The 25,235-nt window shown below is 33.2% G+C and overlaps 1 protein-coding gene across 4 annotated transcripts in view; it reads left to right on the top strand.

Moving 5' to 3' along the window:
• LUZP2 (leucine zipper protein 2) overlaps window positions 1-25,235 on the top strand; it is a 390,997-nt gene that overhangs the window by 159,359 nt on the left and 206,403 nt on the right. For 3 of the 4 annotated variants that reach the window (XM_039865935.1, XM_039865920.1, XM_039865928.1), the window contains exon 2: window positions 22,082-22,199. In XM_039865935.1, the coding sequence (XP_039721869.1) occupies window positions 22,177-22,199 (23 nt within the window). In that variant the 5' untranslated portion in view covers window positions 22,082-22,176. The remainder of the gene's footprint in view (window positions 1-22,081; window positions 22,200-25,235) is intronic. The other variant, XM_039865945.1, reaches the window with a different exon arrangement.

Genomic DNA, 25,235 nt, shown 5'->3' on the forward strand with positions numbered 1-25,235 from the left:
GCAGGTGGGTACTAGATTACCAAGAAATCCCTATGCTTTAGAGTCTTAATAGGGGAACGAGATAACATGTATAGCAAACACGCTATAGTCATTTTAAGAAAAACTACAAAGAGTTGAACTCATATTTAACTATGTAAGACATAGCATATATGTTATAATTATGAAATAAAATGTTATGCTTTTATTCTTAGAAAGACCTGTGCTGACTTTTTTTTTTTAATCAATCCTCTCATGACCATGAAAAATTTTTGCCTCTCCTGAGTCAAAATTTTCCTGTGGCAGTTTGTCTCCTCCAAACTCGGCCCCAGTGAGCCCCGCAGCGGCTACATCACTGTGCACTGTGTGGTCTTGACACTTAGGGTCCAGACTGAGGTGTTTGTAAGATAAATTAACGAAATCAGTGAAACAGCTTTTCTCTCTCTCAGGACAGGTGAAGCTGGAGCCTAGCTTCTCCAATTCACCAACCGGTTTCTAGTGCAATTTCAACAATGAAGACATTCTTTTTTTTCCTCTCCTTAAAAATACTGTTTAGTGTGATTTACTCAGAATAGGTCTCTGCTTCTTTTAAGTGATTTTCTTTTCATAAACGGAAGGAAAATCTTTACACGTTGGAGCACTTTGGGGCTTGTCACAAATATCTTTTAGTGTATTATTACTATCCCCTGCTTGTCATGAAAACTGAGCAAGGTCAATATAATATTGATCAAGTTTCTCTTTTCTACAAATTAACAGTGTTTTTATCCTAGATTCTAGTTTTCCTCTCGTGTTAAAAATATAAACCAAATTATTATTTTCACATATACAGAATAAAAACAATGAGTACCACGTTTTATTTATTATTATTATTATTAATTTTTTGCAATGGCATTAGTTAGAACTTATATTACCTTCATCAAAGTCAGAAATACCTGAGCTGGATGAGTATATATATGAGAGCTTTTAAAATAAGTACACTGTGGTATTACTGTAAATGTTGGTATATAACCACATATTCAAGTGATACATATGTTAATATTTCAAACAACAGCTTTGAAAGGGAATTTTATAATGAAACTTTTAGTTTCTTTAGTTTTGTGTTGACATGAATTGAAAACAAAAAACTAATTCTGTATTTTCCTGAAAAAAAAAATCGTATCAGAAATGACAAATAAAAATACACATAGTACAAATATGACTTATCCATAATCACAGGATTTCTACAGCTATTTTAACCTCAAAAAGGAAGCTTGAGGCAGACAATTTATCACTCACATAATTTGATTACAAATTACGAGCCTTGGGCTCACACATTTTAAGAATGAATACTTATGTCTGTCTTATTCGTCTGTCTACACATACACATCCACTTGCACACAGAAATACTTATATACTTATATTTACTTTATCTATAATCCTGGAAAGTTCTCCCAGTATATCCAGGACATTTCTGTTTTTGTCATTCATTTTCTCCTTGAAAATAAAATATAAAATAAAATCATTTGGCTGATCTCCAAGACCAAGAGAAGTGAAGATTTAAAACCTTACCTTCCTATAGCTATTTTTGTTCTAGTTTAGATTTTTGTATTTGGGGTAGGTTTTTTTTTTTTGCCCCTTTAAAAAAGCATGAAGGTGGAGTAGATTTAGAAAGAGACAAAGAAGGAAACATAAAAGAGGATGCGTGGTGGGGCGTTTAGAAGTCATATTTCATTTTCCCTTAATTTTTTCCAATCTGTGTAACTAACAGATAAGTTATGAAATGTATGAAATCATAGAACTAGTAGTGTGTTCTAAGATATGAGACTAGGGAATTTAAAAATTTGGTTTCCATATCTACTGAAATTAGACTTTCTTCTGTATATTTATTGAGACATATTGATGATTAATAATAAATAATAATAACAATAATAATAATCTGTGCCAGTTGAAAACTGAATTAGCAACTTGCTGACAAGATGTCATCTGAATTGCCCCAGCTCAGAACAGAAAGTTAGAGACAGAAACTGAAGAGTTGCAATTACAATGTTGCGAATGACCACCAGCTGGGTCGTTGCCCAGTGACACTGCTGTTTACCTTGATTAGGCATCTCAGACAGCACCTGGACAATTAAAAAGTAGCATTTTACATTTTCAGGTTTGGTTATTAATTGAATCTGTATAAACATAGATTTATGGTCTGTGATGGACATGCCTATAATTTCAAGTAAAAATGACAAATGTAAACTGTGGAAGTATGGCAAACTGGCTACTCAAGATTCCAGCAATGTAAAACGTGAAGTATGTGCTCTTAATGCTGGGAAAAAAAGTGTCCTAAAGCTGTTGATTGCCTTTTTTAGAAAGTGCTAAGTGAAAGCTTAAGCTAAGGTTTGTGACCCCCAAGATGAGACTGCCTGCCTGGGCAATGGACAAATGTTCACTGTGAGCTGTGCAGAACTTGTGTTTGACATCTCTTCCTCAAGTGAAGAAACGAATAGTATTTCGTAAAGCATAGACGATTTAGTGGACTTGAATGTCTTCTTTTATAATCTGCTTTTACGAAGAAGAGGACGATGAAAATGAAGATGATAATTACCACTATTTCCAATAGTTAGGCCATGTGAGGGAGAGAATAAATATGTTAATATACCATTCACTGAATGTTGGGAACATGTTACTTACTTTGTTATGACAAGTGTTAGTGATATGGGAGTTGCCAAGACTTCCGATCTTCTCCTTCACAAATATTAAAAAAAAAAAAAATTGTCTCCATTTCATCCCACTGGCAGAGAGAAAGCCAATGTTTCTCTCCCTCAAGAGTCTCTCCCAGGACTCTTGAGGTCTCTCATTTCTTCCAGGAATGTTAAGATTCGTTGTTTCTATTAAACGTGGCATGCTGCCTTTCTGTTCTCTCTGCTACTTTCTCTCAGATCTTTAATCTCACGTGCATGGACTCTGTAGCAGGCAGCCCCACTCTCATGTAATGTCTCCCAGAGTATATAGATAACATGCAATGGACCCTGAAATTTTGAGTAATGATGGAGTGAGACACCAGGCACAGCTCGAAACCTCTGCAACATTTAACACGTTAGAAGCTAGCCTTATTTTTTAAAGTCAACATACTACTAGGTATTTTCTATGTCTCAAGTTTCTTCTCCTTGGTTCTCAGTTTCCCATCATTTGCTGAAATTTCTTTCTCTCTTACATCTATCTGTTCACTTTCTATTCCCTCTTCTCTTCTCTCTACCATAGTAAATCCTTCAGGACATCTTTACTTTCTCTTTCTGGATTTCTTTAAAAATAAAAGTAAGTCATTTGTTTGTTCAGCACTGTGTGTTGGAGTCATTCTTTACATATATAAAGAGTTAATCAAAGCATTTCACTAAGCAACTATTATCTATTGCAAAAATATTTACAGCAGTCCTACAAGATAGGTAATAATATCTCTAATTTTCAGATATGAAAATAAGATACTAATGAAGGAGCCCAGTTCACACAACTAACTAGTAAGTGGCAGAATTTGTATTAAAATCTGTCTGTGAAACCAGAGCTCTGTGTGTATGCGGGCATATGTATGCATGTGTGTGTATGTGTGTGTCTCTCTCTGTATGTGTGTTTATATAACATTTTAGACCAAATCCTGTATTAAATACACCATACAGGACCACCATTCTTAAAAATATCAGATAGAAAACACAGAAAAGCTTATTGGTTGTCTAATGTTGTTAGATAAACAATTTAAACTTTAGAGTGTTGTCATAATTTATATCTATTTCAGATATAAATATAGACATATCTATTTGATTAGATTCTTATACATATCATATTTCTTATATTTCCTCCCTACATTTCTTCATTTCTCAAAAATGCCTTTTGAATATCACCATTGCACATGTGTTTCTGAAAAGCAGGCAGTTTAGTTTTGGTTCAATTCAAGTTCTGTTGGTAAACCATTTATGGGCTGAGGACTGTAATAATTACAAGGAATGCAATGCAAAGTTAAAATGCTCTTACACACCCACTCAAATAACAGCCTTTTCTTGGTCTTCTATAGATCTTTCATCATATGGATGCTTTAAATATGCCAAAGGGACAATAATAGACTATCTATACTCACATGTTGCTTATTTAATTTTCTATTTTCAGCTTATAGCCCAGTTGTCCCCAAAAATGTACAGAAACAATGTACATAATTGAATGAAAGAGAACTAGATGGAGGGTATAAAGAAGATGTGACTTAATGTTTAGTCAAAAGAAATAAAAGTGACTTTTTTCTTATAACAAATAATTTAAAAATACTGAATTAGTAATAGAAAAAATATTCAAAGTTCATGAATAGTTGATTTATTTAAGAAAAATGACAAATGGCTAATATGTAAATATATTAGTAACTAGAAGTCTAGATTAAAAGAAGAGATGCTATTTTTTTGGTGAATCACTTGTAATTTTTAAATCAATCGATATCTATCTATCTATCTATCTATCTATCTATCTATCATCTATCCATCCATCTATCCAACCAGCCAGCCAGCCACCCAGCCAGCCATCATCCATCCATCATCAATTTATCCCTCTGTCCTTTGTAGTAGGTTAAATGGTGGAATTAAACAGATATATCAATGTTTTAACCTACAGAACCTGTAACTAAGAATTCATTTGCGAAAAACTGACTCTTTACAGATTTAATTAAAGATCATCCTGGACTTAGGGTGGATTCTAAATCTGATGACAATTGTATTTTTAAAAGTAAAGCAGGGGCTATTTCAGACTCAGACATACAGGTCATGTGAAGATGTAGGCAGAGATTAAAATCATGCAACCCCAAACTATGGAACCCTCAGAGCCACCAGAAGCTGGAAAAGGAAAGGAAGGATTGTTCTCTAGAGCCTTCTTGCCTACTCCTTGATTTTAGACTTTTGGCCTCCACAACTGTGAGAGAATAAAATTTTCAGCCACTCAGTTTATGGTTGTAATGACAGTTCTAAGAAACTATTTTAAGAATAATAATTCTAAATATCAGTTAAAAATTCAAAAACTTGCAGTAGACATTTGCATACAAAGATGTTAAACATACAAGATAGTAAAATTTTTATGGAAAAATCTTTGGAAATTCACATCTGAGTCATTTTTTAAAGATTTTACTGTTTGATAAAATAACTCTGCTTTTATAGATTGTCTCTAATGAAAATAATCAGAAACTTAGATCCTGATATCTCTCCCTTAGAAGGTCTCATATAGTTCTCTCTATATATTTTTAGAAAGCTCTCTGATTATTTGCCAGGTTTTAAAACACTAGTAATTATTATAATTTCTAATTTTGTTGTTTTATATATGATAAAATACCATGAGAATTTACTACTTTTATTGAATTTATGATAGAAAATTGATTACTAAAAAATTGGCTAATTGTATTTATATATGAATGAAGCAACTCATAGATGATATTTATGATTCCTTTTCAAATTTTATGGAGATGATACATTCTCTAATATAAGTATGCATCATATTTATAATAAGAAATCAACTCTGCAAAGATTATTATGCTGCAATGTGATAGGTACTATAATGCAGAGATATACACAATGTTGTATGGGAACAGGGAATAATAACAATAAATTAGTTTTACCTGAGTTGGGAACTGGTCAGTGATACTTTACAAGGAGCTGACATTTATACAGAAACTTAAGAAGTCAAGAACATTTCAGAATCAAAATAAAATAGCAAAGAGATGAAGAGCTAAAAGTGCATGTTTTCATAGTAATAGAATAAACTCTATAGCATGTTAATTTTTGTGTTAAAAGCATGTTATTAGAAAACAATTAGAGTAGACAAGCCTGAAAAAAAGTTTGGAAACAAGTTTTGAATGGTCCAAAATGGCAAAACTATGTTTCTTTAGGAAGCAGCATGACCAGATGAGTGTCTTAGAAATCTAGTAACGATAGGAGGATAAAAAAAGGAGGAGAAATTGTCATCAAGCACGTAGAATTGATGAGGGTAGACGGAAGTGACAGAACAGTAAATAGTAAATAGTGACAGAACAGAAATAGTAAAATGATCATCGCATTTATTAAAAAAATCTCTGCCCTATATCACATCTTTGTGCATATCATCTTTCAAAATGTTACTAGCCTAATACAAAGCTTGTTACATATCAGGTACTCAGGAATACTGACATGAGATAGTACGTGAGATTTACTTAAAGCAGTTGTTAAAAAGCAATGTTAATTCTTGACTGCCTGTAATGCTGCTCCTTCTTAAAAGCCTGTAAGAATCACCTGGAAAGCTTGTTAAAACATATTTCTGGGTTTCACCCCACAAGAAATTCTGATTCACAAACTGAATGGAATTCAATAATTCACATTTCTATCAAATTCCCAGACAATGATGATACTTCTGGAATTCAGAACACATAACGAATGGCACTGCTCTAGGTGATGTTCTTTGTAATAATTAGGATGAATTCAGATGTAATTAACTGAAAACTTGACAGAGACAAATAAAATGATTTAATAACATGGCATAATAAAAACTCGGCATTTTAGAGCTTCTGGAGCTGATACTGTAGCCCAAATATGTCATTAAATACCAACACTGGTTTTATACTTTAAAATACCCATCTTCAGCAAGCTGATTTCTCATATATCTTTGGGAATGGTGCAACATATTTCCAAACTGATTGTCACATCTCTAGAAGTAAGAAGGGGAAAGGAAAGCAAAAGATTGTCAAGACAGCAAAATGTTATCTCTTTTATCTTTATTTGTGATAGGAAAAAAATTTCTAAAGTCCCAGAAGACTTCTTCTTATCTCTCATTGTCTTGATCTCTCTCATGATATGGATATGTCTTGTTGCAGTGGAGGCTGAAAAATTGTATATGTGGCATTTGCACATAGACAAAGAGGGAGAGCGGTCAGGTTCTGCTAGTAAGAGAAGAAAGAAGTAAATGGCCACATCTGCACCTACAACCACATCTAGCATGTTCTGCAAGTATAAAAGAAGAGTTTATCTGGTTAGAATGCATCAAAACATTATAGCGGGAGAAGAGAATACACATGCAAAGACACAGTTATAAATGAGTGCAAAGTATTCAGGAAGTGGAAAAAAATGTAACATACTTTTTAAAACTGCATCTACATGTTTTAATTCTCATACACTTAATCATATTTAATACAAAATTATGCTTTATCTCAAGTTATGATTCAAGAATTTTATTTCGAATTTCCAGTAATCATTAGGAAAACTCTTTCTAGATATAAGCCTCCTTTGTTAATGTGTTCTTGCTAAATCATAAATATTTGGTAGAGCTGATTACTCGTAAATGGGAATGAACACAGCCTTCCAGTGCACCTTTATTCTTTTTGCAAGTATAGCAGTATGTGTATTCGTAGGCCACAAAAGCAGTCAGAATGGATGGACTAGGAACTGAGAGGAGTACTACTTAGTGGTTCTTGCTGTTCACCAGCAATGAATATATGGAGCAGAGCTTGTGGATTAACTAGCCGCTGTAGTGTCTGCCTCTCTCAGCTGCTGATTTATCAGATCCCTAGAGCAGGGGAAGTTAAAGTAAACAGAAGCCAGGATCCAGACCCCTTGTTACGTGTTCCCACCTTGAGAAGTAAGAGAAATTCACTCCTCTGGTGGAGAGGATTTTCCTTTGTCCTCAAGTTAACTGTAATTATCATTTGCTGGGATCACACCCATTTAACATTTCCATGGGCCTCTCTGCCAGTGTCTTCTAGAGTGAGAGTGAAAATTAGTGGGGTGAGATATCTGAACCACTGTGAAGTCCTGAAAGGAAAAGATTAAGTAAAAGGTGATGATTTTATTATTTTTAAGTGCTTTTGGAGTTTTTCCTTTGTTGAATCAGAAATTCATGCGGGCCTCATAACTTCCTCCCCAACCCTCCAGCTTTAGAGTATCGGACTATATGCAATTTGCAAAATGACAGGATCTGAAACTTCTCAGACTAAGAGGCTTGCAAAATCAATATAACTCATCAGTCAGAAATACTACGCAGAAGATTCATGCATCAAACAAAATGCAAAGCTATGGATTCTTCTACTCCTAGTGAAATGTATTTCTGTATAGATACATGAAGTTAATAAAAACTTAACACCTAGATCATGTATTGGCAGGGCTATTTTTCTCTGTGATTAATGGTCTCACATTCCACGTCAATAGTACAGCAAGCTCTTCTGAAATTTTCTGCTGCTTTTATAAAGTAGCCTAGCCATCTTTTTTCTGGTGTGGATTTCTTTAATCACAGAAGATTTCAACTACTTGGATTATCCATTAAGAGTACATCACACCCTCTGGTCACCACTGAACTTAGTAAATGTCTTTAGCATAAATGTATCACATCGCAGTTGAGTATTTGTGCCTATCATATTTTAACCTCCATGAAGGTGGGAACTATGTTTTAGCCATTTCTGATTTTCAGACAGAGCTCATATTTTCTAATTTTAAACTGGTTTAAAAAATATATAAGAAAACACAAAAAGCATGCTTAATCAGCTTGAATGAAGAAGTAATGCTAATATTTATTGGCAGGGGCGGGGAAGGAGTGATCAAATAAAATAGCTCCATATCCTTTAAGGACATACCCTTTAAGGACTAGCTAGAATCGTAATTATACTTAAACATCTAGTGATATGTTATTATATGATGTGATATGTATATTTATATATATTAATGCATATATATTTCTTCCCAACTGGTTAGGAAGTTAACTTCTTCCACCACGGTTGTTAAACAACATTCATTCCATTCTAGTGGAAGTGGCAGGTGGGGAAACCTCTACACTGTGTGACCATTCACACAATCTAGGACAGAATGAGAACAGTATCTCTTCTCCTTGGATATACTCTTCCTGCACATCACACACTTCTAGACTCTGCAGAGATGAGAACCTTTCTGAACCTACCAGTGACCAACTATTTGTAAACATTCTTGCCCCTCTTAAGCTTAAGTTATCACTGCCTCCAACAGTTATATCTGAAAATGATTTTGAAAAAACAAAGTGACTAAAGATTCCAAATGTCCCCCTACTTCTAGAGCAGGGTTTTTTTTGCAAGGAGACTACAGCTTGGGAACAAACCTCTGCACAGGCATCATTGTTCATTTCCTATATGGTGTTTGAGTGCTCTGTGAAATATGTGATTGATATATAAAATTTTGTCATTTTGTAAGTGTGTGGAAATTTTCCTAGGGAGAGTATTCATATTTTCATGTGAATATCAAAGAGGTTGATAACCCAGCAAAGTTTAAGGATGACAGCTTGGGAGCTATCATAGTGGAGATAAACATTTAAATTCTAAAACCAGGGTGTAAGGCAAAATTAGTTCTACATTTTCCTGAATATTCTAGACAGAATAGTACGCCTCTATCAATTAGTCCAAAGGAGATGTGTTTTTTTCTTTTATTTCAGCATTGGAAAAGATTGCTATTTCTTTGGTGGAACATTAGATAACTCAGTGTCTTTTATTTAGGACTATGTTGTCACTGAAAAGGAAAGAGTTTGTTTCTTTAAAGAAAATCACATCCAGGGTGGGGAAGGATGAGGAGCATAAAGGAGATCAAATATATGGTGACTTCAGATGGTGAGCACACAATCGAGTGTACAGATGATGTATTATAAAGTTGTACACCTGAAATTTATATTGTGCTATTAACCAATGTTATCCCAATAAATTTAATTTTTAAAAATCCAGCATAGCATAATGCCTACATTATAAGAGACATAATGATGCTTCTTGTCTCAGACTCCAAGGCGTACACTCAAATAAATGGGAGGCATAATTATTATTAAAGTCTCTCTCTCACTGTCTCTTTTCTATTTTAAAAATAGTTCAGTGACCACTTTTAGGAAAATATAATCAAATATAAAATCTCTAAATCCAGAAAGCATCTCTGCAAAGACAGCAGAGAAATAAAACAATCTTTTGATCGAATAAGCCTTAAGACAGAATGTGATAGGCATCATGATCAATTTGCTGAGTTTGCAGACAGAAAAAAATCTTGTCCTTTAAGATAGCCAAGCAGATGCAATCTATTACAGACATTTTCTCAATATAAATAATTTGTTCTGAAGTAAGAGGTCTCAACTGTACCAGCACACATAGTTCATCCTAAATTCATTTGTTAATTGGAGTACCTATTTGCATAAGCTAATTGGCTTTATCCAAAGAAAAGTAAAAAACGTCTTATATCTTTATGACAAGAGGTAGTTTTGTAATTTGAAGGGAGGTGCTTGCTACAGTTAGGCTCCTATCCTAACTTTTGAGATGGTTCTCAGGTGAATTGAGAAAGATATTCTTGGGTCTCAAAGCTGACAAGTGGCTCATTTACCTTTTAAGAACATTTGCATATATTTCAAGAGACAGAGAAAGAACTTAAAAGTTTTCTAAATTAAATGCTCTGAGAAATAGGGAGAGAGTCTTTTCCCTTATTTTCAAGAGAAATTAATCCTCTTATTTTCAACTTCTATTTGCCCTTACACTACAAAACTAATGCTATTTTCATAAATTTTATTAATTTGTGAAATTTAATCTATAATTTCACAGATGTGGAAACAGAGGCCTAGAGAGTTACAGTAATTTTCTCAATATTAGACTAGCCAGTTAGAGACAAAAACTGGAACTCAAATTTTTATTTTCGAATTTCATATTTAATGGATATGCTATAACATGCTTCATGACAGTGATACTTCTCTACTTTTTATATATTTTTTTATGTATCTAGAGGTTTTAATTTGGAGTATTGCTCTAATAGGGATATCTTTTGTAAGTACAGATATTAGGGAATTCCTACAGTGACGGCATTGCTGTGAGGGGTGATTGTGGTGATGGAGATATTTAAGTGAACATATGTGTACTTGGGTGTCTTTATTTGAAAAAATCCAGGGAACTCTTTTTTATTTCTTATCTATAACTTTTAACTTGAGTTCTTTGTACACACACTTAATATAGAGCAGTACAGTCTATTTTTTTTCCCTGGTTTTCTTGCCCTTCCATCTCATACATTCCCTCTATCAGCAACTTTCCTCTGCTCTCTGTTAACCTATTCTGTTTCAAATTTCTGCCCTTACTGATATAATCATACAGAGGCACACATACATAGACACAAACACATATTTGTACATTCATAGGGCATTATTTGTTATGGTTAGCGTTATATAAATGCACTACACTCTTGATTCTCTTATTACTCAAAAATACTTCCTAAAAATCCTTCTGGGTTATCTGCTATAGCTCTAATTGATGTAAATTTAATCTTAGAATAATATACCATATCATGTTGTCAAAGAAAACAAGAGCTGGATAATAGTTAATAAAGCAATAAAAATAGATTTTACAGAAAATATTTTGGAAAAAGGAGTTTTGAGTATAGAACTGGGATGATTCTGAATATAGCATGGACAAGTGGAAATTAATAGCCAAGGACCAAGGTTGGTGTGGTGGGGGGGGTCAGTGGATATAAAATTACTAAGAGAAAACATCTGGGATAAGAGAGAATTCTGGACAACCCAATTTGACAAGATTCTTGAGCATAGCAGGTCAAAAAGGTGGGGTATCACCTGAGGACTGGTGAAGGATGAGAATTTGATCCAATATCAAAGATAATCAGGTATCGAGTGTAGGGGTTCTGGCTAAACTTACTTAGCAAGATTCTTACTACAGCTGGCTGATGCAGGCCTGAGAAGGATAGATGCCAAGCTTGAAGCCTAATTGAGAAGAGGGTTTAGAGGAATCTGCCTAAAGTTTGGTCAAGGAGAGTCTTTGTCAATATGTGTAACATTATTCAGATCTCTTATTTTATATCCAGATACTTATAATTACTGCTTCTTTTAATTTACTTTCTCAATAGCTGGAACTTTTATTTCCATGAATAGATTCCCAGCTATAGGATTGGTGGGAAAAGAGTCGTATATTTTTATTTTAAGATAATCTTGCCCAAAGGCTAGCCGTACTTCAAACTTTGACGGTATTAGTATGAGAGACCTTCCTTCCCCAAAAGATACTTTTCTAGACATCTTTACATAGGAGTACAGAACCAGTTCTGCCACATATCTGCAGTGGGGTTTGGATTATTCTCTTAGTTTGCATTGGCAGACCTTGAAAGAAAAATGCTATGCAAATATTCTGGTGGTTATGTTGACTATTGGGTCTGATACAAAGAAAAAGAAAAAAACAGCTTTAACAACACAGATGCCTCTTAACAAAATAATCCATGGTCTTCATGCCAAAATTCAGAGGAATCTTACAGTTCTCTTGAATTTCCAGCAGATAGACATTGCATTGTTCCCAGCATACAACTCCTGATTGTCACCAATTCAGTGCCCTGGCCAAGCCAATTAAAAATTACTCTTATTCAATCTTCTTGCCTATGATAAATAAGAATCTACACTTTGGAATAGCTTTGACAAGTGTGGGGAGGATAATTCAAATCTTTCTTCTTTCTGATATGTTTTTCATTTGGAAGTCTGACTATACATATTCCTAAATATATCTTTCTTGGTAATTCACAGAGCAGTAAATTTTCCATAGAAATCATTTAAAACTCCTGAGCATGGCATTTAAGATTTGTGATAATTTAAATCTTACCAATTTCTTCAAGTTTTACCCAATAGCCCAAATGAATGCCCTACATGCAATTAGGACTATATTGCTTGCTGATTTGTGACATATCCATTTAGCACTTTCTCAAATGCATTGTCATTACTTATATTGTTCACTCTGCTTAGAATATCACTTTTTTTTCCTTTTTTGCTTTTAATAATTCTAGGCATCATTCAAGGCCCAACACAAATATCTTTTTATTTCCATGAAATTTTCCATGATTGTTTAACATGAATTTGATGTTTCCTAATACCTTACTCCTACCATATTTTGCCATATGTTATTGTTTCCATGTCTTTTGTATTTCACCTGTATATTGCAAGCTACTGGCTTAGGGATAATGTATTGATAATGTTTATAATTTTTTCAAAGTTTCCTACATTCAAGAGGAACCAAGAAAATACTTAACTGGGTTTATTTATTACAGAAAGACCAGATAATGCGATATTTTGTTATCAAAGATATTCAAGGTTAAAGACTACCTAGATCATTTACTGTCTGTCTGATCTTAAAGAAATTACTCTGAATGTCTGTTTTCTTGCTTGTAAAATAGATATAATGTCACTTATATGTTTGAATGATTATGATTATTAATGACCTATGTAAAATGTCTGCCGCATGTCTGATATAAACTTGTCCATACTATTAGGTGTTGTTTTTAAGAATAAATAACATGAAACTATAGTTATGGCTGCTATAATGAATGATTTTTTTAGATATAGGCAGAAATGCTGCAAACAGGTTAAATAGAAGTTTGCATTTCTGCTCTTTCTGTTGTTCTATTTCTTTGGAAAAAGCAAACCTGAGATCTCATAGCACTACTCTAGGGCTTTGAATTTCATGAGGTTTATATTTGGAAGCATTCGACACACTCTTGTATAATTTTAAAATGTAAAACAAAAATTTAAAAAAAAACACAATGAAAATAAAGTTGAAATATTAAAAGTCTACTCCACAATAAACATCATTGGTTGTATTGTATCTGCATTTGGAATAAATACCAAGAAATGTTAGTTAGAGCAGGACATCAAAGGAAGGGTTCCAAGAATGATGGGGACACATCACAGGATACAAGAGTCACTTTGTAGAGGCTTCTACTGGCCTAATCAAGGACAATTTAAAGATAAAATTACATAAAAATTATTAGAAAAAGAAGGGGAAGGAGTATATATTTCCAAGCATTCATTCTATAAAGGCTGTTCTACACTCATGCTTTAAAATATGCTAATTTTAATAATTAATTATCAAATGAAGTGGACAGAATGTATGACATGCAAATTCAGAAAAGAAGGAAATTTCATGGAGGAAGTGAGATGAGGTAATTTTTCTATCTAGATTGACAAAGAGCATAGGTAAAGACACTTCAGGCTGATGTAAGAATTCAAGCAAAAGCTAGAAATGAGAGCTTAGTCAGCCAACCTACATTTATCAGTCACTTCACAATGTGCTATTAAGTAAAAACGATCTGGACTTAAGGAAATCACTTATTCAAAAATCTATTGTATTAAGAATGCTTTAACCATTAAATCTTTAAGTACCTTAGAGTGAAGGCAAAAAAAAAAAAAAGGCTTTCTTTTACAGAGAAAAATGACACAAGAGTAGACGGAAGTAGGTGTGGAGAAGTGGGGGCAGCAGGTGGTATGATTGAACAAGTGAACAGGAAATGTTTCTTTACCATCGGCTAATTCTCAGAAGGAATTTTTAAGGCTGGGGAGAGGAATGTGGTGCTCCATGTTTCAGTACTTGCTTCAGCTCCCAATTTTAGTTTAAGCCTAAGGTAGGGCAACTTTCAAGGGCCTGGGGGAAAGAGAGACGCCTGACAATAATTTGGTCAAATGAAGTTTTCAGTAATTTTGTTCAGGTTGGTAAGTAGAAACAAACAATTCAGCTCATCATTTGTGAGACAAAGAATAGGAAGTTGGTGAGTCTGTGCCAGTCTTTGTCAAGGGGGCTGATCTGCAAGTCTTATTTAAGTCAAATGGGAAGAATTGTTCTTGGAGTAATGCATTTTTCAGAACTTAAAAGTTTGAGGATTATTTGTTAACTGTCGATAGTTTCCAGGAGCACAGGGCTCAGGTACAATTCAGCATTGTCAGAACACACTTCTGTGCTAGACAAAAGTAGTACTAGACAATATTCATGCAGTCAAAGATTTCAATTTTTGTGGTAAGACATGCATAAATAATATTTTATCAATACAATATAAAGCTTTGAAGAGAGGTGGAGAATAGAGAAAACCTTAACAGAAGGATGGATTTTGAGGAGACTGATTTGATGTTTATGGAGGTTTTGTGTCATGAAATCAAAATTGGTAAGACTTTGTAGAGTTTGATGGTTTTTGAAAGTCTCAGCTTTTAGAAAGAATTTAATGTATGATTACTTAGAGGATTTATTTTCATTTCAGGTTCTGTTAATTCATATAAATGATAATAGATAAAAACATTTAAATATTTTCAAGAAGCTCTCTTTGGTTGATAATTAACCAAGCACAAGACACATTAGAGGAAAGAAATAGAACTTGAACATAGGAAGCTGAAGGAGAATGAAGATAGTTTCAAGCCAGAGGGCAGACGCCTTGACTTTGATGTAGTCAAAAGAGCCACTGATATTATGAACTATAAGTTGATCCAAATAGAACTTTAAGTTTATAAAGTCTAATTTGAAAGCAGTGCACTAAATGAATTGGATAAGCAATTTTTTTAACAATTAATATAGTGCTACAAATATTTAAATAATGAGAGCTTGAACTAGAACAATAAGAATGGGTTGTTGCAAATAAAAGTGTTTAAATACTCAGAGTTGGAGGAGAAATGGAATTTAATTGAGTAATTGGTTTTCTCTGAGAACTAAATAACTAAATAATGGCCCCCAAATGCCCATCTTTAGTGACATTGGACACATTTGTTGCCAAACAAACCAATGGAAAAATTGAAAGAAAAAAATCTCAAAAAAAAAAAATCCCTTTGGAGGCGATTGGAGAACCACCAAGGCACAAGGTGGCATGCACTCAAAGAGACAATCTCTGAGACATGAAGTGCAGTAAGTTAATCCAGCAATTGGAGCTATGTAACACATTGTTTGCAAATATGGCCATAATTCTTCTTCTTATATATTGTTCATTTACAATATGACTTTTAAGCTTTTTCCATCAAGAAGCAAAGTGTATTTCTCTACCTCTTCAATCTGGCCTATAATTGTGACTTGTTTTATGACCAGTACACTTTGGCAGACATGATGTCATGCTAATTTCAAGCATAAAACTGAAAAATATTCCTTTAATTCTGCACAATCTCTTAGAACCCTAATCAACTGGAATACAAATAAACCCAGGCTAGTTTGCTGGATGAAGAGAGACATGTGAGCCAGTTACCTTCACTGACTAACTGACAGAGGCAGAAGCAGAGCCATTTAGTTGACCAGGAAATGATTATAGAAACAAGCGTAAGCCCTGTAAAAAAGTAGAACTGCCCAGCTGAGCTCAGACAAAATTGCTAAGACTCAGAATCATAAATTAAATGAATGACAATGAAATGGAAACATTTCTAAAATAGTGTTTTACTAATATTGACAATTATTAGTAAAGTTAGAGACAATTAGGATATCTGAATAGTTATATATCAAAGCGTTGAATATGTAAATAATACCTGCCCGCAAAGGAAACTACAGACAAGATGTTTTATGTGTCAGTTCTATTCATTCAGGGAAGAAATATTACCAAGCTTACACAAACTTTCCAGAAAGTAAGAAAGGATGGAATACTTCCAAATTTGTCTCATGGGCTAATCATAACCTAGATACCAAACTTTACTAAGCTATGATGAGAGAGGACATTTAGAAATGAATTTCTCCTGTGAGAATAAATGTAAAAATTCTAAACAAAGTATTAGCAAACTGAATGTAACAGAATTATACATAATAAACAAAAAGATTGATTTCAATGAGAGATTGATTTAATATAATTATTAATCATACATGTGAGATGAATCAATATAATTTAGCACATTAATAATATAAAAAATGTATGTAATAATTATAACAAATGCATTTATGAGACAAGTTTTTGCTGTGATACTTCTACATTACAGATTACTCCAAAATCTAATGGATTACAATAACAAATGCAGTTTTCTCAAACTCAGGTTAAAGAGTCTTTTGGGTGTTTCTGCTTCATCGTATAAATCAAATTTAGATTTGTTCTACATATTTTCTTTCTGAAGCAGCCTGAAGTTGCAGTAGTTATCTGTGGGAATTTATTCACGTAGAACAAGACGCTAAGCAAAAGGAGGCAAACAGTATTTAAAATCTTTGATGTGTCATGTCCACTAACATTCCATTGGAGTGTCATATGACCAGGTGAATGGTGTGAGGATTTCTATTACAGCATGGCAAGTGATATAAATACTGCCTATGAATCAATAATTAGCAATGAGCAAACCAATAAAAAAAAAAAAGCAAGAGATATGAATATGCGTTTTACAAAAGGTAATATGTAAATATAATCTTTTCTAAAGTGCTCACTTTATGAATCACCAACAAAATGCAAATTATAGCTATAATGAGAAACTATTACACAACTACTAGGGTGACTAAGAAGTAAAAAAAAAAAAAATACTAGTGTTGATAAGAATATGAAACAATTGGAATTCTCCACATCTCTTACTCTAAACCTCGGAAAATTGTTTGGGAGTATTTACTAAAGTTGAACAAAGGTATGCCCTATATTGGAGCAATTCCATTCTTAGACATATATACCCAGCACACATGTATTTATAGGTTAAATAAAAGGCATATGAAATATTCATAGAAGCATTTTCATAACAACAACTCGAAAAAAACACCTCTATCAACACTAGATACATTGCAGTATAATTATTCTCTTTTATATTAAGCAGCAATAATAATTAACAAACTACTTCTCTATATAATATGGAAGATTTTAACAAATGTCATGTTGTGTAAAACAAATTAAACACAAAAGAAAACATATTCAGTGATTCTATTTGTATAAATTAAAACAAAGGCAAAAGATAATAAAGTAATAAAAGTGAGAATATTGGTCATATTTGGGGAAGAGAATAAGGTAATAAATGGGTGAGGTCAAAGAAAAGCTTCTAAGGTGCATTTTCTGTTTGTAAAATTTCTTCTATATTTATTTTGTGATAGTTCATGAGGGGTGCCCTTGGAACTGTGCATTTATTTCTGCATGAGTGTTTTAACTCAATAAATTTTTCATTAAAAATATGGCCTGGGAAAAATGGTATCACCTGATAACAGGCTATCTTTATTTAAATCATATTTCTACCTTTTACTAATGTATAAAATATATTTCAAAATTAATTTGGTAGCTTCGTAACAATTAACAACTAATATATTTCCATAAATATACGGAAACTTTTGAAGAACGTACTGGTGTGGAAAAGATCCACCTGTGCAAGATCAATGCAAATGCCATAAAGGGAAGATCACTCTCTATCTCTCTCTCAACTATGTGGAAGAAATTGGAGGGTTGATAAAATCAAATATCAATAACAGATTTGGAAAATATTTTCTATATAACTATAATGAATTAAAAACTATACTGGACAGGAGCTTCTATAAATCAATAGATTAAATAACTGTTATGAGTTGAATTGTTCCCCCCATCCCCGCCAAATTCTTATATTGAAGTCCTAATCTACAGTACCTTAGATATAACAACATTTGGAGATGGGTGTTTGTAGAAGCCATTAAGTTAAAATGAGGTCATTAGAGTGGGCTGTAAACCAATATGACTGGTGTCCTTATAAAAAGGGAAACCTAGTCACAAAGTCACACATAGAAGACAATATAAGGAGACATGGGGACATTTGCAAGCCAGGACAGATCCTTCCCCCACAGTCCTCTTAAAGAAGCAACTCTATCAGCAACTTCATTTTGTATTTCTAGCCTCTAGAATTGTAAGTCAAAAAATTTCTGTTTTTTGAGCCACCTATTCTGTGATTACCTTGTTACAGAAGCCCCAAGCGAACTAATAAAATAATTAACTCAAAATATAAATGGGTGAAAGGGCATCATATGCAGTTAATTCATAAAGGAAGAAATATAAGTAATGGTTAGAGTTATGAAAACAGAATTAATCATTCTAATAAAGTGCTTGGAAATTACATCAGAAAGAAGGTATCATTTTCCACTCATACCATTAACAAATACAAAATAAAAGAGGGAGACGATTTCCAGTTCAGACAAATCTGTTGAGAAGAATATCAGAATATACTGATGATAGAAGAATAGACTAGAATAGCTTATAGGAAGGCAACTAACATCTATCAAAATTAACATGTTAAGTTTGGAGTGAAATATTTCCACTTCTAAGAAATATTCAGGAAAATGTATTTGTACCCACATATATGGATTAAGAAAGAAAGAGAAATTGAAAACACCCTAAGTGTTTAGGAGTAATATATATGAAAGTACATACATATTGGATTTTACTATGTATAGACATGAAAAGAGCTCCAAGATGTACAGGCTAGTTGCAGAATATGACTATATGAGGATTATATATATATATGAAATGTATGTTATGGGAAAATAATAACATGTATTGAAAGATGAATATGCACTAATTTATGAATACAAGAAAATCTGATAAAACACTAACCAATGCTTCCACTAAGTTTACTTCTACAGAACAACCTGGTTTCCCTTTTTATAAGGACCTTAAATGATTGCATTTAGAGTGATGCTATTAATTAGCACACATGGCTATATTATCTTGGTAAATTATATCCTCAGTGTATTTACCAGAAAATAGAGGGATTTAAATTCATTCTTCTTTCCTCATGAGGTTACTTGAAGGCCAAATATGATAATAGAATTAAAAGATAATTATAAATAATGAAAAAGGAAATGCTATTTATAATTTTATTTAATAAAAATAATAAATGGCAAATAAATCCAAAATTTATATATGTAACAGTGAAGGAAGAAATAACACAAAATAAGTTCTGTGATGGGTACAGTGAACATTTAATTGTGATAAACTCCTAGCCAAGTCAGTTTGTTCTTACAGTGTAATGGCTAAGACACTGGACTCTGGAGGCTGACTGATATAGAAATATGTTCTTGGAAGTTACTATTCCTGGGACTCAATTTTTTCCACTGCAGAATGGGGTCAGCACTAGTACTGATCTTGAAGAGTTGTTTGAAGATTAGGTGAGTAAATATATATAACACCATCTTGCATGTAATGCAATGTCAATGCATGTTATCTAACATTGTGGTATATTATGGTTACTTAAGATAATTTTGGAGATGTGTCCATTGTCATATTCAGGAGAAACAAAGTGGGGCATGAAGTAAAGTTGTATAAGTAAAATTAGATGAAAACGAACCTTACCATTCATTATTTGACTTTGCTTGTGAGACTGAAAGAGAATCTGAGGCATCAATAACTGTCTGATTACTAGCTGATTACTGTTCATTAGTGAAAATCTCAAGGCCAGGGAGAAATATTAAGGCACATAGCAGTGGGGCATTCCAATTTTCCTCAAACAAGAAGAATGTGAAGAGTACTAGAGAACTACATTTAAAAAATGAGAAAAAGCAAAGAATTGTAGTAGAAAACTATTGTAGATGATACACATTTATTAAGGCCATTGGTCGACCCAGTTTCTTTATAATTCTGTAAAAAGACTGAAAATTCATCAGATTTATCAGTAATAAAATTTTTACATATTTTTAAAATTAATTATCTACTATGGGTTCAAAGCTTTGTATAAGTTGCTCCATTTAACACAATAATCTTGGCGAGGTCAGTGTTAGTATTGCATTTTACAGATAAAGTAAAGGTGAGAGAGTTTGAGCCATTTTCCTACAAGTTTCAATTTTAAACTTGTCAACCAACTTTCATTAAAAAAAACAGTTCATCCTATGACTCCTTTCTCAGGAAAAGGCTGTGTCGAACAGTCGTCTAAGCCAGAAACATGGCAACATTAAATATCTAATGCTCATAACACACAAAATATTTTTAAAATTATATATCATTGATTCAATTTTGCATGTTTTGCTGAAATCAATTCAAGCTTCCCTGTCTTCGCTGCGTCTAATCTAATTTATGCAGCCTCAATATTTACCCTGGTTAACTTCCTTAATAGCCTCCCTTTTTTCCAGATTTTACCCTCTTCCAATTCAGTCCCCAGTTTTTAGATAGGAAAATATTTTCAAGACGTAAATCATACAAGTCACTCCCTGTTTAAAACCTTCAATTACCTCCCCTTGTTTTCAAAACAATACACAAACTGTTACCATCACTTAAAAGTCTTACATAATTTTACTTATGCTTTCCACATTCTCATTTCAAAGGCAAGCCTCTCGCTGCCCAATTAAAACTATAAACTGCCTGATATTTACATACGCTTTCCCCTTTGATATAGCTAATTTCTACTTATCTTTCAAAGAGCCCCTTATATATATTTTATGTTACTTTCTCCAGGAAATTTTTCTTGGATTAGCGACTTTCCTATATGCTTATTCCAATTAATCATTTTAACCTTTCTCTGTCAGTTACAATTCTACGCTATACTGGCAATTATCTGTTTCCTTGTCTACATTCACCCCCCCTACAACAGTCACACCATAACATACATAAACACACACACACGTGCGCACACATACACACACACACACACACACTTGATCATTCCTTGAATAGGATTTTAGGGTAGTAGTAAAAATCTCTCTGAGCCCATTTCTTTTGCATTTGCAAAAAGAGAAGTACAATACCTGTCTTACCTTCTTACAAAAGATCAAGTGAGATAAATGGAAAAATATGTATATATATATATACACATATATATATATATATGTGTATATATATATATATATATATGTATGGTACTTAGAGAAACAAGTCTTTCATGGTAATTGTTAACAAGTCTTTTCAAATTTAACTATATTTATTGACTGATTTTCTTAGATATTTTATTTTCTCCAATATCTCTTTAATAAGAGTAGAGTTGTAGACATATTTGGAAAGAGTGCCTTTTCAATGGGCTTCCTTCCCTACAAACCAGTGATGAAGCAAGGCTCCTACAATCTGTTCTGGCTCTACTCCCAAGATTCCTACTCACCCCCATGTCAGAACCTATGTCTTCGAGATACATTGGTTCAAATCATACCTCTTGCTGTGAAACTTCAAGGACCTTTGAAAAAGGTGTGGCGATGTCATGAAAATATCTTTTTTCCAAGAAGTACCTGATAAACTGTGTTCTACATGTAGAAGATATACAGTATTATTCTGGAACCGATCTGTAGCCTGGATAGTCCTCAAAGTAAAATGAAATCTTTGTTATAAAATTTTTGGTTTTTCAATTTTTCTCTTTTCAATGAAGGAATAAGAATAAAACACCCTAGTAGTTAAGGTTTCAATTAACTAGATATTTCTTTAAATTCAAGGGCTTATGATTACGATTAAAGTGGCTGAAGCCAAATGGAAGAATTTGGGGTTCTCATGGCCTTTCTTTTCTGTGTTAGACAGGACCATGAAGATCTAGAAAAGCAGCTGAAAGAAATCTTTAAGGAGCGAAGCACCATCCTCCAACAGCTGACAAAGAACTCAAAAGAACTTGATGGAATTAAAGGCAACCTTCAGGTGAGATGAAAATTAATTTTCCCAGAAACAAAGGATGAGGAGTCACCTGGTTTGTCTTGATGGATGAATATGTAAAGACTTCCGCATTTTTAAAAATCTGTTTTGATTTTTTTTTTCTTGGTTTGACCATATGAGTAATTATTTATAATTATATTAGATTTGGAAAGAAATGTCATTGAAATAAACTCTGGGAATCTGTGGTTTTTAAATTCGGGAACAAAAAAATTATGTGTTTGGCAAAGCCATCAATTTCTCACAATCCCTGAGATCAATTGACCCTCGTGTTTTTTATATTATGAAGTGAGAAAAAGTAATTATGACCAAGAGTTAAATGAATATAAGAATGATCTCTAGAAAGGAATTTTAAAGAATATTTCTGAAGATTCTTTAATAAACCTCATTCCTAAAATCGGCAAATGCCTTAGAAAGGAGAGAGTCATCTGTAAACATGTGTTAACATTCAGTGAAATCTCAATCAAAAACCAAGACGAGATTTATATATGATGAGAAGAATTTTCTGAAATATCTGATAATATCTTTTAATATTTGACTTAGACATTGTATTTATTGAGTATATACTGTATACTAAAACTTTGGCTGTTTTATAGAATTTAAATTTCATAATATACGTATGAGGTAGATACTATTTAACATGATTTTTTTTGTTACACCTGAGGAATCATGCTTCGAAAAGATGAGTTATTTTGATATCACAAGGGAAGCCATATATGAAATGCAAGCAATCTTGCTACAAAGACTGTTTATTAGTTTTTGCACTGAACCATGTTTCTGAACCATTTGGAGTCACTGTTGTCTTTGGCTTTCTATTGCCATGAGGATGAGGATGATGATAACAGTGATGATGATGACGGTGGCAGTAATCCATACCGCTTATGGAACATGGTCAATGTCTTGTGTTAGGTATTCTTTCTACAATTTTATTTAATTTTCACGTAATGGCTATGCTGTGGTTATTATCGGTTTCATTTTTTATGTGAGAAAACAGAGTTAGACAAAAGTTAAGAAACTATCAAGAGCACAGAGTTAGGCAGCAGAGCTGCTTTTTAAACCTAATGCCCAAGCTCTTATTCCAAAAGTTTTGTTACATCTCGAGAACATAAAAATTAGAGCGAAAAAAAAATTATTCACATTCCAATAGACCACAGAGACCACTAGCAGGATAATTGTGCAGGAATAAAAGTATTATGATAGAAGTATTTGCAGAACATTAGGGAAGCACTAACTAGGATGAAAAAGAAAGTACAGCGATTTCCACAGGAATCTGATGCCTGAAGTGCCACCTTATCATTAAGGAGAAATTCACCAGTTACAAGAGGCTGCAAAGAATATTCAAGACAATTGCATCTTCTTAGAGGTATGGCACACATGGCACTTTGAGAATATTTCAAGCATACGGTGAAATGACTATGAGTGGTGAGTGTTAACAATATTCTCAGGACACTCAATTTCTCTGTACCAGTAGCCTAAATTAAGATACCTAATTACAGTTTAGAAAATTGCTTGAAAAAAATGTGTAATTTCATGGAGTTACATTTTTTGAAAGGGTAACAATTCCACCAATAAATGTAGTTGCAATTTTTAAGATGTCTCTTGTTTATTTTGTGCCAGCCATTGTGCAAGGTGGTTTTTATTTCGTATCTTATTAAACCTTCCTAACAACCTCTTCACAAAATTAAGATGATAAGATCATTCATCTAATCATTCTAGGTTTCAAACACATAGTGAATAATAATATAGTTGTACATATTTTTTTCGAAAGGACTTCATGAAATAGAAGGTTTAAAGTCTTGTTTATCTCTGTAATCATAGCACCTTACTGGGATACAGGTCAATCAACAAACATTATGTTGATTCATTAGTAGGTTTGTCGACTTTTGGTATCCTTAAAAGAACCAAGAGTATTTCCCTAGATGTATACTCTGGATATTTCCCTGGATATTTCTGGGGAAATAATAGTCAAGTACCTCCAGTTCTTCTAATGAGATAAGCCTTGCTGATCCCCATGTGTATATCTACCTTTTTCATTTCTGCATCACATTTATTTTTTTTTTTTTAATTTCTTGAGGACAATCCTCTGCCTTCTTTATCTTGGTTTCCTTTAAAATGTCCAGAGTATAGCATATGGTCAATAAATGAATAAGCGTATTTTTATTGTACTTTTCATCAAGTGCTTTTTTACACATCTATTATCCCCTTTGAGTTTCCCATTAACTGTCTAAAGTAGGTTCTTCAAAAAAAAACATATTTCAAAAACAGGAATAAAGAATGGTAATAACTACATTCCTATCAACACATACCTCAAATGGAAAAGAATTAAGTGCTCCAACCAAAAGATAGAGTGGCTGAATGGATAAGAAAAGCAATACCCCTACATATCCTACCTACAAGAGACTCACTTTGGATTAAAAGACACACACAGACTAAAAGGAAGGGGATGGAAAAAGATATTGCCTTGATGGACCTAGTGGGTCCATCGCATGATTTCACATACATGTGAAATCTAAAGTACAAAATTAACAAATACCAGATGGGAGGAGGGTTGAGGGGACAAAAAAAGAGGCAAAGGGATTAAGAGGTATGAATGGATAGTTGCAGAATGGACATGGAGATGTAAAGTATAGCATGGGGAAGATAGTAGTAATGTTGTAATAAATATGTAAGGAGGAAGAGGTGTACTAGATTTAGTGGGGTGATCACTTTACGAGTTATGTGGATCTCTGATCACTATGCTATACAACTGAAACTGGGATATTATTGTATGCCAACTATCAGGGGAAAAAAACTCATTGAATTGTACAAGGTAAATACAAGCAACTAATTGTCTATTATATTTCAAAAAGACAGAAAAAAATAAAGTAGCTCTTCAAAATTCTCATTCCTGTTTCTCACATAAGGAAGTCAAAAGACAGATTTTGTGACCTGTGTGAGGTCATAGGTCATATAACCATGATGCACTTTGAACTGTAAATATTAGGATTGGTGACTTTTCCCCACTGTAATTACTTGTTCTGCTTT

The sequence above is a fragment of the Pteropus medius genome, unplaced genomic scaffold, assembly GCF_902729225.1.
Source record: "Pteropus medius unplaced genomic scaffold, Ma_sr-lr_union100, whole genome shotgun sequence".
NCBI classification, from domain to species: domain Eukaryota; kingdom Metazoa; phylum Chordata; class Mammalia; order Chiroptera; family Pteropodidae; genus Pteropus; species Pteropus medius.